The 16,981-nt window shown below is 56.5% G+C and overlaps 3 protein-coding genes and 1 long non-coding RNA gene across 4 annotated transcripts in view; 2 read left to right on the top strand and 2 right to left on the bottom strand.

The window, feature by feature from the left end:
- The window catches only part of TMEM11 (transmembrane protein 11), a 9,188-nt gene extending 8,207 nt beyond the window's left edge, over positions 1 to 981 (bottom strand). Inside the window, exon 1 of the mRNA XM_086854528.1 lies at positions 592 to 981. Coding sequence (XP_086710654.1) covers positions 592 to 656 — 65 coding nt within the window. The 5' untranslated portion in view covers positions 657 to 981. The remainder of the gene's footprint in view (positions 1 to 591) is intronic.
- LOC147650075 (uncharacterized) lies at positions 666 to 7,600 on the top strand. Its single transcript, XR_015277374.1, has 3 exons — positions 666 to 5,929; positions 6,204 to 7,055; positions 7,173 to 7,600. It is a non-coding gene; the product is annotated as an uncharacterized LOC147650075 (long non-coding RNA).
- Positions 2,587 to 13,677, bottom strand: NATD1 (N-acetyltransferase domain containing 1). The gene is made up of 3 exons (XM_086854530.1): positions 13,156 to 13,677; positions 6,632 to 6,750; positions 2,587 to 5,909 (listed from the first exon to the last, which is right to left on the bottom strand). The coding sequence occupies exons 1-3, from the start codon at positions 13,250 to 13,252 to the stop codon at positions 5,793 to 5,795; spliced, it is 333 nt and encodes a 110-aa protein (XP_086710656.1). The 5' UTR covers positions 13,253 to 13,677; the 3' UTR covers positions 2,587 to 5,792.
- Positions 13,460 to 16,981, top strand: part of MAP2K3 (mitogen-activated protein kinase kinase 3) — a 33,448-nt gene continuing 29,926 nt past the window's right edge. The window contains exon 1 of the mRNA XM_086854525.1: positions 13,460 to 16,981. The gene's annotated coding sequence lies outside the window, so the exon portion shown is untranslated.

Raw genomic sequence — 16,981 nt, 5'->3', positions numbered from 1 at the left:
GTGCTCTGGTCTGGGTGACGGGGTGGGGATCGGTCACAGGTTGGACTCGATGATCTCAGAGGTCTTTCGAACCTAATTGATTCTGTGAGATTCCCGTCTGTCTCTTTTCTCTCTTTAAAGTCGCGATTCCTAAACTTCCACCGCTGCTCCGTGGGTATTTCCAGCCTGTGCTGGCCGCTCCCCCGGCCCGGCAGAGGCCGGAGCGCGGTCGCGAGCTCCCTGCCCGCCGCGGCCCCAGCAGAAGGAGGTCACCCTGGAGGACTCGCCGCTCCCTCCCCGCCTTTAAAAATAGCCGTGGACGGAAGGAGCCTCCCGGGGCCGGCCCTCTTCTACCCGGCCCCCAGCGCCGCATCCCGCCGCGGGCAGCGCTGGCCCAGACACGCCGCGGGCCGCGCTGACCTTCCCCGGGCCCGGCCCCGCCGAGCGCCCCCGGCCCCTCCGCGCCTCAGCGCGGCCGCGTCCCGCGCCCGCCCCGCCCGGCCACGCTCCCCTCGCGGCGCCCCCGCCTTTGCCGCAGAGTCGCGGGGCCGCCGCGAGCGGTGCAGCCCCGCAGCCCCCGCCGCCTCTCGCCCCGGTCCGGCCGCCCCTCACCTGTCCCGGCCGCCGCCGCTGTTGGTGCCGCCGGGGCCCGCGCGCCTCCTTCCCCACGCCGCCATCTTGGAGACACTCGCCTCGCAAATGTCTCCGCCGGCGGCCCGCGGGCGCGCCGCGATGCCCGACGGAAGATGTAGTGCGCGGGGGCGGCGGCGGGCGCTGCTCGGGGTGGGGCTGAGCCCCCGAAAGGACTACAAGTCCCGCAGTACCCCGCACCGCCGCGCGGCCGCTGGGGGCTCTGGGGCGTGTAGTCCCTTGGACGGGGGCGGTGGGGCCGGGTGGGTACCGCGGTGGGACCCCAGTGAGACCTCTCGCCACAGCCCCGTCACCGGTGGCAGAGCCCGGCCCGTCACCGCCTCGGCTCGGCCCCGCCGCCCGGGATCTTCCACCCGGTGGGAGGAGCGCGGCGATGAGTCCCAGCCTGCCCCGCGGCCCCGCCATGAGGGGATGGGCTGCCGATGGTCGGCGCCGCTCGGCAGGGCCAGCATCGCTTCGTGCTCCTAATCCAAAAAACGCAGGAGGTTCCTTCCCTGCGGGGGAATAGGGATGGAGGATCCTCCCTCCCTGGGAGGAGAGGCTGGGCGGTTTGGGGGTGAATTTCGCCCCCTTAATCAATCTCGAAGGAGGGGCAGTGAATGGGGAGGCTCCCCTGCTGCATCTCTGAGGAGGAATAGATCACAGAATTACTTAGGAAAAGACCTCGAGATCATCAGGTCAATACAAAGTTTATAACCAAACGCTTTTCTAGAATTGCAATGTAGGTTTGGTACTGCCAGAGCTTTCCCAGCTCCTGTGGATCCGTCCGAAGGTTTTGTGGGCGACCTGTGCACGGTGCTTGGACTGGTTATCTCCAGGATGCTTGAGCCTTTGCAGGGCTCCCTCTTGCTCCCGGCCGGATTCCTCCCAGAAGAGGAGCCTTTTTCTCAGGAATTTGAAGTTTTCCCTTATCAAACAGCAGCTCCCTGTCTGTATCCCCGCTTTATTGGAGCCCTCCTCCAGCCTGACAGCACACATCAGGGAGACAGCAGCGCTGGCTCTGCATCCCCCGTTCCTAGAAAAAGCCTCTTTTTGACATTATTCCCAAGTGATGTAATGGGACTGAAGAGAACAAACCCCTGGCTGCCTCCACCTTCCCAGGCATCCCGAGGCTGTTCTCCCAGCCTACAGGGCCCTCCCACACCGCTGCTCTCTCAGCTGTATTTTGGGGGGCAGCTGTTTCGGGGGAGGTAAACTCTGCATTCACAGGAACAAGGAGGTGTTTGGGAAGCGTGCCCAGCCCGGCAGAACGTGCAGCAGTGCTGGGACAGGCCGGAGCATGGACTGTCTGGAATGTGGAATGTAAACAGAGTGTGTTACCAGCAACAGCCCAGCTACAGATCCCAACCGCCCGTGCTGTCCCTTGGGAGCAGCAAACCCCAGGCTCCTGCTGCAGCCCAGCAGCAGCTTGTCATGCTGGATCAAATCATACCTGTTCTCTACACCAACCTTCCTGGCAATCTGAGTTATCCAAACTCCAGCCTCAGCCTCTGTAGCCTTCACACAGCATTGGGAAGTGACACAAATGCCCTGCTAGGAGTGCTCAGGCTGTGCTCCCAGCCCGGAGGAGTGCTGGCTCCAGGAGGGAAGGGCCTTGTGTCCCTCTAAGTCACCTGCCTGCCCACCTTCCTCTGGACAAGCACAGCTGCTGGATATTTAAGTATTTTCATGTCCATCTTAAAACAGTGGACATAAACACACTACTTGCTCATTCGCAGGACAACTCCCAAAGACTGGCCTGAAATCTCAAGGAGGAATAATGAAGGTGAGCAGGGCTGGATCAGCTGGCAAAGGAGAGGAACCAGTTGTGATCCCACTCACCCTGAGCTCTGCACAGTCAGCACGAGGTCAGCCAGCCCTGTGACCTCAAACAAAACACAGTAATTTCACCCCTTACCTACTGTTCATTTTCAATGGGACCATGTGGTCCCCCCAGCACAGCACAGCCACTGCAGCTCAGTTAAGCCACACTTTTATTGTATTGTATTCCATGCATTATGTTCATGTTTTATAGTATGACAGAGGGAGGGATCAAGATAAATGTTAAACATAAACAAGAGCAGAAAGGTTGTTTGTAACAGGTCCTGAGAAGGAAAGGCACATCGTAACCACCGAATCCAACAGAACGGAAACCTTGGACAGAGGAAGACAATGCTGGAGAGCGGATAAGGGAGGGGTGTTTCAAGTTGGGGGCTGTGGAAGCAGGTTTGACAGCCACCTGCATTCACCCACCCACCAAAGGTCTGCAGTTCAAACGGGTTTGGGGAGCTCAATATTCAACCAAACCACTTCCACACTCCTGTTGCCCGGGGAAAAGTCCAAGATCCCAAACTCCTCCAGGCTTAATCAGCACCAAGGGGCAGCACAGGTCTCAAAGCTCCTTTCTGCAGAGACCAGCTGGGAAAAGGCAGCTGGTGGGGAGGCAGGGAAGGGCTACCCAGCACCGAGGGACCCCAAGCCGGGTTCCACCCGGCTGTGCAGGGTCACAGGAGCACCGTGGACTGCAGCAACGCTGGTGACCTGCAGGTATTGCTATTCACTGGCATCGAGGAGGAGGGAAGGCTGGGACAGAGCATGGACACAGCAGAGAAATGGTTGGCACAGACACTGGCACACGTCTCTGTCGGGTCAGACGCCGGGGGGGTTGTAGCACCTCGAAGGGAAGCAGCAGCAAAACCGTGTGCTGTGCCTGATTTAAGGCAGCGATCGCTGCGGGTGATCCAGCGCCGGGAAGCACGAGGTTCCTGCCAGAGCAGCACGAGGGGCTCCAGAGCCAGGCTGGACACTGGGACACTGCCCAGACAGCACAGCACACCCTCCAGTGAGCTGACACAACAGGGAGCTGCTGGAGACTGCACACAGTGGAAATGAGCACAAAACCAGAAGAGAGGCTCACAGCACTGGGCTCAAACATCGCTCCCGAGCACCCAGCCCCGCTGTGGCAAAGACACAAGTGTGTTATCTTGGCTTCCAGGGGAGGAAACAGTTCAGCTTCACCTTGGAATCAAGAGAAGGGATGGTTCAGTCATCACAGCAGTACCAGAGCCAGCCTTGCTCCTGTAACTATTTGTTGAAGTGTGTCTTGCATGTTAAAGAAGGAACATTTAGCAGCCCACATTTCTTCTTGAGTCCCTTTAGTTTGTTACCTGCCCCCTTTCCCAGTCCCTCGAAGCCACCCTAAAGGTCACAGCCTGGGTGAAATAAGCAGCAGGAGAGCAGAAATGAAGCAGAGGCAGGGCTGAGCTCAAGGCCTTTCCTGAGCCACATAAGGCCGAGGTGGCTCTGACCCCTGGCACAGATGGTGGGCATGGGCAGGGGTCTCACAGCCTGCAGTGTGCAGGGCAGGGATAGAGTTTGGGAGGTTTGGAAGCCTGAGAGGGCTGCACCATGCTGGTGATGGGCAGCCCAAAAGCACAGGCAGGCAGCAAGGGTTCACCTCGTGCTGGTGGCCAGGGACAGCTTATGCTGAAATCCTGGCACAGGGTCTCCATCTCTGGCCACTCCATCCAGGAGAGAAGATTGTAGTTTTTGCCTCTGCTACCATGGATTTTGTGCTGGGCTCTGGGAAAGGGCTGAGCTGCTTCTCACCTGGGGTTTCAGTCATTCCGTGGCACAGATTGTAAACTTTAGTCCCCGCTGAGCTAAGCAAGGTCTGGATTTGGTCTCCAGGTGAGAGGCTTTCCATCTCCTGCCTGGCTGCAGCCCCCAGGTGTTGTTCAGGGCTGGGCGTATTGAAAACACCTCCCTCACCACAGCCCTGCCCTGGGACACTACAAAATCCTGAGAGCTCAGTGTGAGATGCTCTGAGGCGTAGCTCAGGCCCTGGAAAACCCAGGCAAGGCAGGACAGGCAGCAAGCTGGAACCTGGCAGTGCCCTGCCATCAGGGTGTTACCTTTACATCTGAGTGTGGCAATGCTGGGTTGTGCTACAGAATTGTCATCCACGGAGGTAAGAGGGTGTTCCTCACAAAATGAGGGTGTTTCTGTTGCTGGCCAAGATGCCACCAGTGTCTTGAACTTGGAGCTGTGAGGAGGCCACTGAGCAGACAGGTAATGCCATGAGCCAGGGCTTCTTTCCAAAGGCTGTAAGGAGAAACCATCGGAATCCACATGGACGCAGGCGCCTCTAGCACTGAACCCTGGAGATGGGCCAGGAGCAGTCCTGGAGGCCTCACTGCTGCTCTCAGGATGTCACGACAGGGCTGATCTGGGGCACTGACAGGGATGCAGAGATGGAGCAGATGGGGGGAATGAGGGGAGCCTTCCTCTTCAGCTGCAGGAAACCACCCTGGTGCCCTGGGATGTCTCTCATCGCTTAGGCCAGGGCTGGCTGTGGGGCTGGGCTCTTCTCCTGAGCAGGCTGTGTCCACACCAAGGGCAGGGAGACAGGAATAACAGTCCATGACCCTGTGGGGATGCCACTTTAGGGTTGTGTACAGAAACTGGCATCTCCAAGGAGAAGCATCTGCAACTCAGCCACATTTCTTCCTCTGCACAGACTCTGCCACAGCCTCTGCAGTCCAAGTCCACTCTTCACACGGGTCTTGTCTCTAGGCTTGAAGGTGTCCATCCCAGTGTCTCCACAGCCAGTGCAGCAAAGCCCCCGAGGTGCCACCGTGGTCCACATGTTCTTGTATGATTGTATGTGGGCTTGGACACAGCTTGGTGCCCAGCAGGGGATGGACCTGACACAGGGCTGGGGCACCTCCAGCACTTCCCTCTGTCCCACAAAGCTTAATCCACAGCATCTCCCCAGCTGACAGGAGGAAAGGGGGGCTGGTACCCCATGACCACCCCTAACCAACATCCCCCAGCAAGTTCAGAGATGTTGCCAAGCAGAGGGGAGAGGATGAGGTGCAGAACAAGTCATCCCCTGGCCTTCCGATGGAGTTTGGTGGAAATATCACCCTCTTCTATCCCCTGGCTTGGGAAAAGCACTGGGGGGCATCACGTGTGCCCAGAGCCAGCCTGGCCCAGGGGCTGTAGCCATGCTCACACGTGGGCAGAGAGGAGGAGGTCGTGCCCACACTCACGCGCCGCGTGGACACGCTTAAAAAAAACGGGAATTGTGAGTGTGGGAAAAGGTTTCCTGAGACTGCAGAGAAGCGAAGGCCGCGTTGAACAGTCAGGGACAGCTGTGCTGGTGTGGGAGCAGTCCTGCCTTAAGGCTGCAAGTGTTCCAGGTACTGCGGCAGCGGGTTCTCCTTGACGTATTTCTGAATGTACCAGCACGTCAGGTGGGCCTTCAGGTCCTCCTCCACCACGAAGTCCAGGGCTGCCTGCAACCAACGGAGATCAGGTGATTTTACAACCTGCACTCCCAGCCTCTGCTCCCCTCTGAAGCCTCATTGGAGTCCTGTACCCCTCACCCAGATGGGGGAAGCAGCAGGGGTCCCTCAGGTACCCCCTGTGCAGGGCAGGTGGAGGGAGAGGCTTAAGGGGAGAGCAGAGCTGTCCTGCCACAGAGTCCCCAGTTTAACCCTGAACACATCCAGCCCCATGGATGCTGCGCTGCAGGTGACCCAGCCCATCCTGTGAAACCACCTTCATCATCCCTTTGTCTCTGCTTACAGGATCAGGGAGCAGCTGTACCCCAAAGCACCACCACCCTTGTGCTCATGGCTCCTCAGCCCTCCCTGCACAGCCCATGGCAGGCAAAGGGCTCACGAGGGCAGTGAAGGTTTGAGAGGAGGGGTCTGGCTTGAGCTGAGGTGAACCATCAACCACTGCACAAGGGTTTTTTGCTGAGAAGAGGAATGGGCCAGACCTGGGCGAGTGGCTGGATTTGCTGACACTTACCCAGCTCCTCTTACCACAAGAAACAGGAATGTCTGAGCCCAGATTTCCATCTGCCCCGCCAGCCACCCCATCTCCCAGCAGAGCAGGATTCCCACAGGGCACACGTGCAGTTCCAATCTGATGGGGCCTGGCTTCAGCCAGGATCTTTAGCCACAGCTGGGATGGCAACAACTCTTGCCCTTGTGGGTGGCTGGGGTCGTACCTTTGCCAGGTGCTTGGCTATTCCTCTCCCCCGATAGGCATCCGGCACTTCCGTGTGCTGCAAGTCCACGATCCGCTTCCCCACGTACTCATAGAGCAGCACAGCCTTGTCGTGGCAACCTGAGGGGTGGGAGAGAGGGGTGAGGGCTGGGATGTCCCTGGGGAACCCACAGCAGGGGATGGGAGAGAGGACTAAGGGTTGGGATGTCCCCAGAGAGCCCACAGCAGGATGAGCAGTTTTGGGACTGCTACAGCATCCCTCGTGCCCATGGGAATGGATCTGGAGCTGGGTTGGAGACTTTGCTTTCAGTGACACCTGGATGTCCTCATTGGTCCCCCCGAGGTGTGAGCAGAGCCAGATTTGCTTGGCCCTTCCAAGCCCCTGGAGCAGGAGCAAGTTTTTGACCCAGCACAACATGTTTAGGGTAGGAAAGCAGCTGTGGGGAGGGAGGAGATGTGCTCATGGTGGGGGGAGAGCAAAAAGAAGAGGGAGAAAACCAACAAAGCTGACCCAGGTAACAGCCAATTAATTTCTCCTCCAGCACAGGGTTTTTTGTTGTGGCACATGAAACAGGAGAAGACTCCTTGGGTCTGCTGTTGCTGCATTGTCTAGACACGTTTTGGAGAAGATGCTGGGGAGGTGAACACCACAAACACACACAGGAAGGTGCACACAGGTGTGCAAGGGGGGCTGTGCACACAAATTTACATGTACACACACAGGCTTCCTGTTTCGACACCCTGACCTTTCTCTCACAGCAGCTCAGTTACAGGAAAAAAGAAGTTTCAGCTCATGTATAAATCAGAGGAGTCAGAACATCCCTCTGGTTTCATCCACAGAACCTGAGCTTCTGCCTGCAGTGCAAAAGCAAGCGTTTCATTTCTAGAAAGTTTCTGTACTTAAAAGTGAGTTCCAGAAATGCAAGATCACAATCAAAGAGACAAGTTTGATTAAAATAATGGAAACTTTTCCTTCTCTCCAATGCTTTTTTAAGGCTGAAGGGCTGCAAAGTTCACCTGCATTTAGGATCTGCCTTAGCTGAGATCAATACACTCCACTGCATTTCAGCTGAAAAGTCCAGCCCAGTTTACCTCATCCCTGTATTCAAAACTAGAAATGAGCCCACTGGAGTTTTGTGTTTCCAGAGAAGCAGCTCAAGCTTTTATTCCTGCTCATTTTTTGCAGACACTCAATTCCCCTACATTGGATGGAAACCTTCACGTTTCCAGCCCAAGTTTATTCCTGCTGGTTTCTGCCCACTCCTTCTTGTGCCAACATTGTTCTTGGGTGGACATAAATAATTTCCCTCTCTTCTGTTCCCCCAAGTATTTATAGGCTTCAGTCCTGCCCCTCTCAGCTCTGGTTCACCAAAAAGCCAAGCTCTTTGAGTTTCCTCCAGACAGAAAAGAGGGAGCACTGCAGTGTTTCTCCATGTGGATCCAGGCACCCCAAAAAAGCCAAGGGAGCAGGTGAAGCCCTTCCCCAGCAGCACAGACCTGCCCAGGCTGGGGCATGAGGTGCCCTGACGCTCACAGAGCATTTGGTGGCAGCTCTCAGGGGTGGCAAGGGCAGAGTTGGCAGCACCAAAGGCTGTAAAATGATCTTACAGCAGCAGCTTTCACTCGTTCCAGCCCTTCCACCCCACTCTCCTCCCAGGCTAAAACTTTCCATAGCCTCTGCCTGAAGCTTTGAGAAGTTTAAAACTAAATTGACAACAGAACAAAAGACCTTTTTCCTTTAAATACACTTTCAAAATAAATGATCTGTTTAGAAGTATCACAGACACAAATGCATTTTAAAGCAGAAGGTGATGCAGTGTTTGGAGGATCTCAGACATATCCTGGACAGGTTTTTCCTCGATATTCCCTGTACCACAGCAGCTCCACAAACCCCCAGCCAGCACAGGAGCTGCAGAGTGCCACCAGGGCACAGGTGAACACACACAGAAAGGATTTTACAACCATCCTGATTTTACAACAGAGAGTCAGTGCTGCTGGAAACTGGGCCCAGTTCAGAAAAACATGCCAGTTCAGCCAAGTGCATGATCACATCCACACACGCTCACCTCGGTGACACAGCACATGAACACCAAGGGCGCTCAGGGTGTGGTGTGGGCCCTGCAGCTCACAGCCAGCCCCGGTGCTGTGGGGTACCCCAGACACCCCAGGAAAGCTGGGGGAGCTGGAAGCACTGCTGACCCTTCCTGGGGGTACCCAGCCCCAATTTGAATCAATCACCCCCAAAGAGAGGGGCACAAGCAGAAACCCCACCAGAACAAGGCACAAGAGACACCTCCTGCCAGCCCCCAGCCTGTGTCACCCCCTTGGGCTCTGGGACAGGAGTTTATCATCCTGCACAGACAGAGATGGCACAGCAGGCCCAGCAGAGCCCCAAGAGCCTGCCCATGGTGTTTGGCTCACTGACACCCCCCTCCAGGATGTGGAGTCAATGCAAATCAGCACAGCCAGAGAGGAGCAGGATGGCAGCACAGCTGGTGCCCTGCTCACCCTCTGTCCCTCCCTCCACTCACAGGGGGCTCAGGGAAGGGGAAGCTTCTTTGGGAGCTGGGAAAGGGACCAGATCTAAACTTTGCTCTCCAGGAGCAGTGGTGGGCTCAGCCCTCATGCCAGACACAAGTCCCCAGGCTCCCAAGCAGAGAGCCCAGTCCCATCCCAGCTGAGGAAGGGGCATGTCAGGCACCTGGACAGACACAGGCACCCCACCCCAGCCCATCCTTCAGTGCCCCCCTCTCCTGGCACACACAAAGCACCTCCCAGCAGGGAGGCTGCAGCACTGCAGGACCATCCCTTGTCCCTTCTCCCTGTCCCCCTGCACCAGCCCCATCCCACGATAGCCCTCGGTGTGCCCAGGACCCGGGTAGGGCCATGGCTGCTGCCCACAAGGCCAATTTCTGCATGCCAGCCTTTGGAGCAGCCCCTGAGCTCTCCAAAGCCTCCTTAGAACACTGCTGCAAAGCCATTCCCTGGGAGCAAGGGCAGAGAACAAATGCCAGCCCCATCTCCCAGGAGCAGGGGGCAGGAGGCAGCTCCAGTCTTCTGCTGCTGAGCCAAAGAGCACGGAAATGAAAAAGCAAAAGCTGCGTGTGGGGTGGGCTGAGAGGACGAGATGTCCCAAGGAGCTCTCGCTGCCTGCCATGGGCTGGCCTCACTCCCCAGAGAGCTACTGGCACGTTACTACGGAGAGAAAACACAACAGAGCACAACAGCCAGAGTGGAGACAGCACAACCCTGATGGAGGGGCCTCACTCGCAGGAATGGCAGCAGGGAGGGCTCTGGTTTGGAGCAGTTTCCTGTTTAGGAGCTCTCTGTGGCACGGGAGCAGTGGGGCCGTCTTTGATGCAGTGTCTGGTGACAGATCCCTTGGTCCCTGCTGCAAACTCAGCACCTTCCCCTCTCCTGGAAAGCATCTGCCTCATCAGGGAGGAAAGCTCCAAGGCAGCACCTGCTCCAGCTTTCCCAACAAACCTGAGCCTGGGCTCCTGGACAAGGAGCTCCTGAGACTCAGATGAGCAGTGGGCAAAGCAGGAGATTCCAGCCAAAATCGTGTCCAAACGCAGCAGGGGAGGAGTGGGGGGTTTGGGAAGTGTGGTGTGCTGCACCCAAGTGTTGGATGAATGGGAGTTGGAATGTGCGAGAAGCCCGCGCATCCCTGAGGAACTGGAGCTGCTCCACGCTCATGGTGAGCCTGACTGGAGAGCCTGATGACATCAAGAAGTCACAGCAGCTGCTGCTAAAAGCTCTTCCCCTGCCCAAAACATCTGTGCCAGCAGCTGGACCAACCAGCCAACTGCTTTGGGGTGGGGGATCCCTTTGGGTTTCTTGTTTTGACCTGAAATTTCATCTCAGATCCGAAGAAATAACCAGCTATTCCTGACAAAACCAGCCTATATGATTCCCATGGAAGCTTTTAGCTTTGACAAATTGATGTTTTCCAAGAGAGTCTCTGCACAGGGAGATTTCTGGCTGGCTCAGGCTGTTAGTCACATCCTAACCCATTACAAATCCAGTTGGGCGTCTTTTGCCCTCCTCTCGAGGGATAACGAGGCTCAGTGAGGTCTGGTTATAATCAGCTTTACTTTCAGCTTCTAAATGCTCCTTCATTTGGAATGCAAGGCAAAAGGGAACGTGTTCAAGTGAAGCAGCTGTTCCCATCAGAGTTTTAGGAGCTACTGCAGCAATGAGGGGAGGGAGGGGAGGAACCAGCAGAGAAAGGGAAGACAAGGCAAGCCCCAAAAAATCAAGTGCAATTCATCTCCCTTGTGCACAAGGAGGAAGTCCTGACACGAGGTCACACAGGGTTGCAGAGGCAAACACAGGATGATGCTGAAAATGAACACTTTCACAACCAGTTCACAGCTTTCACTGTCTCAGGCCTCCTGCTCCAGGGATTTCCAGAAATTCATCACCATGGAAAGTTTTCTACCCAACATCACACCACCATAAACCACCAGCTGTCAAAGTCTGGCTGCTTGGTCCATGTGCCTGGTGTATCCATGTTTTCCCAGGGTATCCTCCACACTTGACATTAAGCAAAAGTGAGAATATCACAGGAAAGCTTGCCCTGGAGCCCACAAAGTGCTGCTCATCTCTGCTACAGTGCAGTGACATGGGACAAGACCCTCTGAGGGTCACTTTGATGCCAAAATCTGCGTCTGACCTATTTGTTGTCATTCCCTGCAGGCAGCAGGGAAAACCTCCCAGAGCATTCCACACCACCGATGCTCATTGTGCCAGGAGCGACAAAGAGCAGTGCAGGAAATAAACACCCAGCCACGCACTCCCACAGAGATGTTATCTCCTGACCATCTTCCAGGGCTTGGCTGCTACCAGCAAGTGCCTAACAAGGAGGAGGAGAGATGGATCACCCACTCCACACGGATGTTAGTCAGCACAGCAGGACAGCAGCACACTGCTCAGCTCAGCTGCCTTGTGTGGCCAGTGCTCAACACACAAAAAAAGGCTCAGACTCCCTGAACTCCCAGATAAAACACAACTTTGAGCATGGGAATTCACCTGGGTGAGGCCATGGCCTGATGGATGGGGCTTGGAGCAACCTGGTCCATGTCTGGACACACAGACGGCATCCCTGGGCTGGAATGAGATGAGCTTTAGGATCCTTCCAACCCAAACCATTCTGGGATTCTGGGATTCCATGACCCCCTCCTGAATCAGGAGGTTCTGTGCTGATTCACACACGACTCCCACAGCTGATTGATTCTCTCCCTCTCAAAGTTCACCCTCTCCAGTCACGACTCATCCCTGCTCAGCCACCAAACGCTCCTCGGCCCATGGTGTGGCCGGCAGAGCTTTTATCCAGAAAACCACGATAAAAGATTACATTTCCCTAATAATTGTTGACCCTTGGCTGTCCCCTCTATTTCCTGGACACACCAACTCCACTGACTGGGACAATGCTCTGGTGGTGGCAGTGGGGACCTGGCACCTCGTTTGATCTCGGGCTGAAATAAGCACTTGGTGAAATTGTTCTCTCCGCACCCGTCTCCTCCTTCCTCGCTCCACCACTGCCGAGCCTCCAGCCTGCACTTTGTAATTAGTGGTTGAAATGAAAATGGGGTGGGGGGGGGAGGAAGAGAAGTCTAAAATAAAATCTGGGCTATTCCTGTTGTTTTATCGATGAAGCCTCCTGCATTCCCTATGATTTCTGAACTACACATTTCATGATTTTTTTTTATTTTTTAAACGCAGCTACCCTGCAATTTCTGTGAGGCAGTTTTACCCAGAGCAGTTCTCAGCACGACAAATGGGTGGGAAAGAGATGTTGGGATGGTTGAATACCTGGAATTACCCATTAAGACAAAGGCTGGGAAAGAATCAGGACACCACAGAGAAATTTTAGTGGCACCTATTTTTTTTTCTTTGTTCACTCCACCCAATATGTGACAGAGCTTTTTGGGGGTCACTGTGTCACCAGAGCCCCACAGTCCCGGTCCCATAGGTGGCTGTGGCAGCTTGGATCCTACAGAACCGTGCTGGAGCCCCTGAGGAGCTTCCCTGAAGGAATTTCCCCAGAGGGTCCCCGTTCCCAGAGGGTACCACAGCTCCTCATCACCCAAAGGCACCTGCCCAGGGCAGTGTCCCCAAACCCGCCCGTGCCACCATCGGGCTCCACACACCGAGCCCAGGGCAGGGAGCCCAGAGAGCCCCAGAGCCGGGAGAAGGTTTTAGGGTGCAGGAAGGGGATTTGGGGTGGGGGTCACACCGCGGCAGGGTGGAGAGCACAGGGGAAAGTGCTGTGGGACACAGCGGCACGGGAGGAACGGGGGAAATAGGTGAGAACAGGAAAAAGAGGGAGGAACAAGAAGAAAAAGGGGGGAGAGCAACGAGGAGGAAGAACGGGGAGGGGAAGCGGGGGAGAGACGGGGGGGCGAAGGGGGGGAAACAGCGAGAGCTGAAAAGGAACGGGAATCTGGGGCCGCCAGCGAGGTCGAGGCGTGGGCAGAGGGGACAGGTAACGTCCCGGGGAGCCCCGAGCGCCGTCCCTACCGTTGAGCCGCACGGTGAACTGCCGCCGCTTGCGATCGTGCTCCACCTGGATGGGGCAGCCCTGCTCCAGGAGGCCGAGCGGCGCCGAGTGCGCCATGGCGAGCCGGAGCCGGTGCCGGTGCCGGAGCTCGAGCCGGAGCCGGTGCCGGTGCCGGGGTGGAGGCGCGGTCGGGCCCCGGCGCGGCCCCGGCCGCAGGAAGCCCCAGCTGTGCGGCACGTGCCCGCCCCGCAGCCAATGGCCGCAACGCGCTTTTGTTTTGGTACGGCCGCGCGGCCCTTAAAGGGGCAACGCCGCCACAGCCGTGGGGCCCGCAGGCAGCGCCCGGCGCCCCCGCGCGGGCGGGCACCGCCACCAGCACTGCGGGCACGGGACACGCGCGGTTCTGTACCGGTTCTGTACTGGTTCTGTATTAGTTCTGTAGCGGTCCTGTACTGGTTCCGTGCTGGTTCTGTACTGGTTCTGTACCGGGCCTGTACCGGTTCTGTATTGGTTCTGTACCGGTTCTGTAGCGGTCCTGTACTGGTTCCGTACTGGTTCTGTACTGGGCCTGTACCGGTTCTGTATTTGTTCTGTATTGGTCCTGTACCGGTTCTGTATTGGTTCTGTACTGGTTCTGTACCGGTTCTGTATCGGTTCTGTATCGGTTCTGTACCAGTTCTGTAGCGGTCCTGTACTGGTTCTGTACCGGTCCCGCACGGGTCTGTACCGGTTCTGTACCGGTTCCCGTACTGGTTCCACATGGTTCTGTACCAGTTCTGTACTGGTCCCACACTTGTTCTGTACCGGTTCTTTACTGGTTCTGTACCGGTCCTGTACTGGCCCCACACTGGTTCTGTACTGGTTCTGTATTGGTTTTGTACCAGTCCTGCACTAGTCCCGTACTAGTTCTGTACTGGTTCTGTACTGGTCCCACATGGTTCTGTACTGGTCCCACATGGTTCTGTACTGGTCCCACATGGTTCTGTACTGGTTCTGTACTGGTCCCACATGCTTCTGTAGTGGTTCTGTACTGGTCCCACATGGTTCTGTACTGGTTCTGTACTGGTCCCACATGGTTCTATACTGGTTCTGTACTGGTCCCACATGCTTCTGTACTGGTTCTGTACTGGTCCCACATGCTTCTGTACTGGTTCTGTACTGGTCCCACATGGTTCTATACTGGTTCTGTACTGGTCCCACATGGTTCTGTACTGGTTTTCTGCTCTGGGCTCCTGGTGCCGCTCGCTCTGCAGCAGCTCCGGTTCTGCAGGCCCTGCTGGGCTCCCTGCCCTGGCCCTGCCCTGCACAAGCCCCCGGCCACGGCCCCTGTGTGATGCTGGGACCTGGAGGCTGCTCCAGGCCCCGTCCAGCCCGGCCTTGGACACATCCAGGGGCAGCCACAGCTGTGCCAGGACTCCACCATCCTCACAGGGAGGAATGGCTTCCCAACATCCCATCTAATTCCCCCTTGTTCTGTCCCTCCATCCCGTGTCCAAAGTGCCTCTCCAGCCTCTTTAGGCACTGCAAGGAGCTCTAGGGTCTCTCTGGAGCCTTCTCTTCTCCAAGCTGAGCACCTCTGGCTCTCCCAGCCTGGCTCCAGAGCAGAGGTGCTCCATCATGTACCATACACACATCATATATCACATACACATCACATCTTTGAGCCCAAAGCTCTCAGTGACAGGAGCTGAGAGTGCTCGAGGTGTCTGTGCTGGCTGTGCAACAGGAAAAGCAGCAACACCTGAATTAACCTGGAACTAGGAACAGCTCAGCAGCAGCTTCTCTGCACCTAAACACCATCTCGTGTAGCTTGGCCTTTGTTTACTCACCCCTTCAGCTCCTGCTGCCCGAGTTGCAGCTGAGGAACTCACTGGATTGGGTTGTGCTGGTGTTCTGCCTCTCAGGGTCTCCTGCTCCTTTCCCACTCCCATCCAGCCCTGGCCCAAAGAACTGTGTGTCTGCCTGGAGAGAAGGCTCCATTCCCTTCCTCCTCCATGGATGTTGGTGAGGAGATGTTGTCCTTCTCCCCATCCCCTCCCCGTGCTCCCACACCGTGTGGTGCTGCAGGGAGACACAAACAGCAGAACAGCCGGGCAGGGCAAGGCAGGGAATGCAAACACTGCAGCAGCCAGGCTGGGCACTGCTGGGGTGTCCTGGGGAGGAAGGGGATGAGTGATCCCAGGGGACAGCGGGTCTGGGAAACCCTGGGAGAGAGGAGGGAGGAGAAGCAGGTTTTGCCTGGACATGGGTGAGCAGCTCCTTATTGCTCTGCTGGTGATCACCCAGAGCCTGCACAGCCAAAGGTTCACCTACAGCCCCTGAGAGCACGGAGAGGCTTTCCATGGAGATCCAGTACCTTGCCAAAATCTCTGGGAGCACTCAGGCTCCATCCTGTGCCTGTGATGATTCCTGGGAGTCTGCAGGGCCCGAGCACAGTGGCTCAGACGAGGAGGTGCAGGCAGAAGAAGCCATGGCAGCAGCACTGGGAAGCTGCAGGAGAAAAGGAGAGGTCTCCCAGGAGATCCCCAAGCCCTGTCATGGTTGGGATGTGAGCACGTGGCTGCTTCTGGTCCCATCCTCACAGCCTGGGTGTGCTCCCTGCCTTCCCACCCTGTTGGATCTGGATTGGGAGTGCATCCCAATTTCCCTGTGTGCTTCTGCAGCGCTCCTGTGCTGGAAGCCTTGGTCCCACAGCTCCACACAGCTCCACATCTGCAGAAGCGCTGGTGATGATGCTCTGCTCCCCAGACCCCCCAAACCTCACACCTGAGCACTGGCTCAGCCCAAACCTGTGTGCATCGCTTCAAACCCCGCTGCTGACTCCAAGATCCGTGTGGATAAATGTCAGAAAGGTACAGACAGTACAGAACCACCCAGCTCCTGCTTGCCCAGCCCTGCAGTGACATCCACAGCTCTTGCACCAGCACCAGTGACCCGAGGCTGGGCTGCAGAGCAGTTTTTTTGGGGGGGGAAAGACTCCTCCTCGTCTGTGTTGAAAGACTTGAAAGGTGGTGAGTCTGTGACGTCTCTGGGGAAGGTAATTGCTCTCCCCATTAAAAACCTGTAATTTATTTTCCATTTGAACTCTTCCACCTTCAGTGTGCAGCTGCTGGATCCGGTGCCATCTGCTCCAGGCCGTGTGGCCACAGATCCCAGTCCATCCAGCTCCTTCCCTCTGGCAGTGATTCCCTTCGACTGCTGGGGTTTGAGGAACTTTTTCCAGCCCTCAAATTTATCCCAAATGCTCTGCAAAGCTGCGAGCTGGCTGCGACAGAGCAGCTGTGATCTCACCAGTGCTGTCAGCAGTTGCCACCCCTCCTTTAGATCTTTATGGATCATGCTAGGAATTCCAGCCAGAAAATGGCACTTGGAATCTCCTTTTCTGCTTGTTCAACTGCATCTCTCACATCCTGTCCAGCACTTCTGCCTGCAGCCCAGCTCAGTGGGAGCATCCTTACCCCGGGATGTGCCACGTCTAGGAGGGATTGATTCCTCAGTGACTCAGAGAGGAATTAATCATAGAATCACAGAGTATCCTGAGCTGGAAAGGACACACAAGGATCATCCAGTCCAACTCCAGGCCCCAAAATCCCACCCTGTGCCTGGTGTTGTCCAAATGTTCCTGGAGCTCTGGCAGCCTTGGGGCTGTGACCATGCCTGGGGAGCCTGGGCAGTGCCCCAGCACCCTCTGGAGGAGGAACCTTCCCCCAATATCCAACCTAAACCTCACAAAATCACAAATCCAGCCGTTCCCTTGATTCCATTTTCCAGCCGGACCCACCGGTGACAGCCGTGGCGTGCAGGACACACGGGAGATGTGGCGAGTTGACCATCCTTAGCTGACAG

This window comes from Cyanistes caeruleus, chromosome 17 (genome assembly GCF_971803275.1).
Source record: "Cyanistes caeruleus chromosome 17, bCyaCae1.hap1.1, whole genome shotgun sequence".
In the NCBI taxonomy this organism is placed as follows: domain Eukaryota; kingdom Metazoa; phylum Chordata; class Aves; order Passeriformes; family Paridae; genus Cyanistes; species Cyanistes caeruleus.
This window is presented reverse-complemented; position numbering and strand designations above follow the sequence as displayed.

Coding starts and splice junctions, on each gene's coding strand:
- NATD1 (XM_086854530.1), bottom strand. CDS start 13,252: ATGGCGCACTCGGCGCCGCTCGGCCTCCTGGAGCAGGGCTGCCCCATC. Junction 6,751..13,155: donor GTTCACCGTGCGGCTCAACG/GTAGGGACGGCG, acceptor CCCACCCCTCAG/GTTGCCACGACAAGGCTGTG. Junction 5,910..6,631: donor TAGCCAAGCACCTGGCAAAG/GTACGACCCCAG, acceptor CGTTGGTTGCAG/GCAGCCCTGGACTTCGTGGT.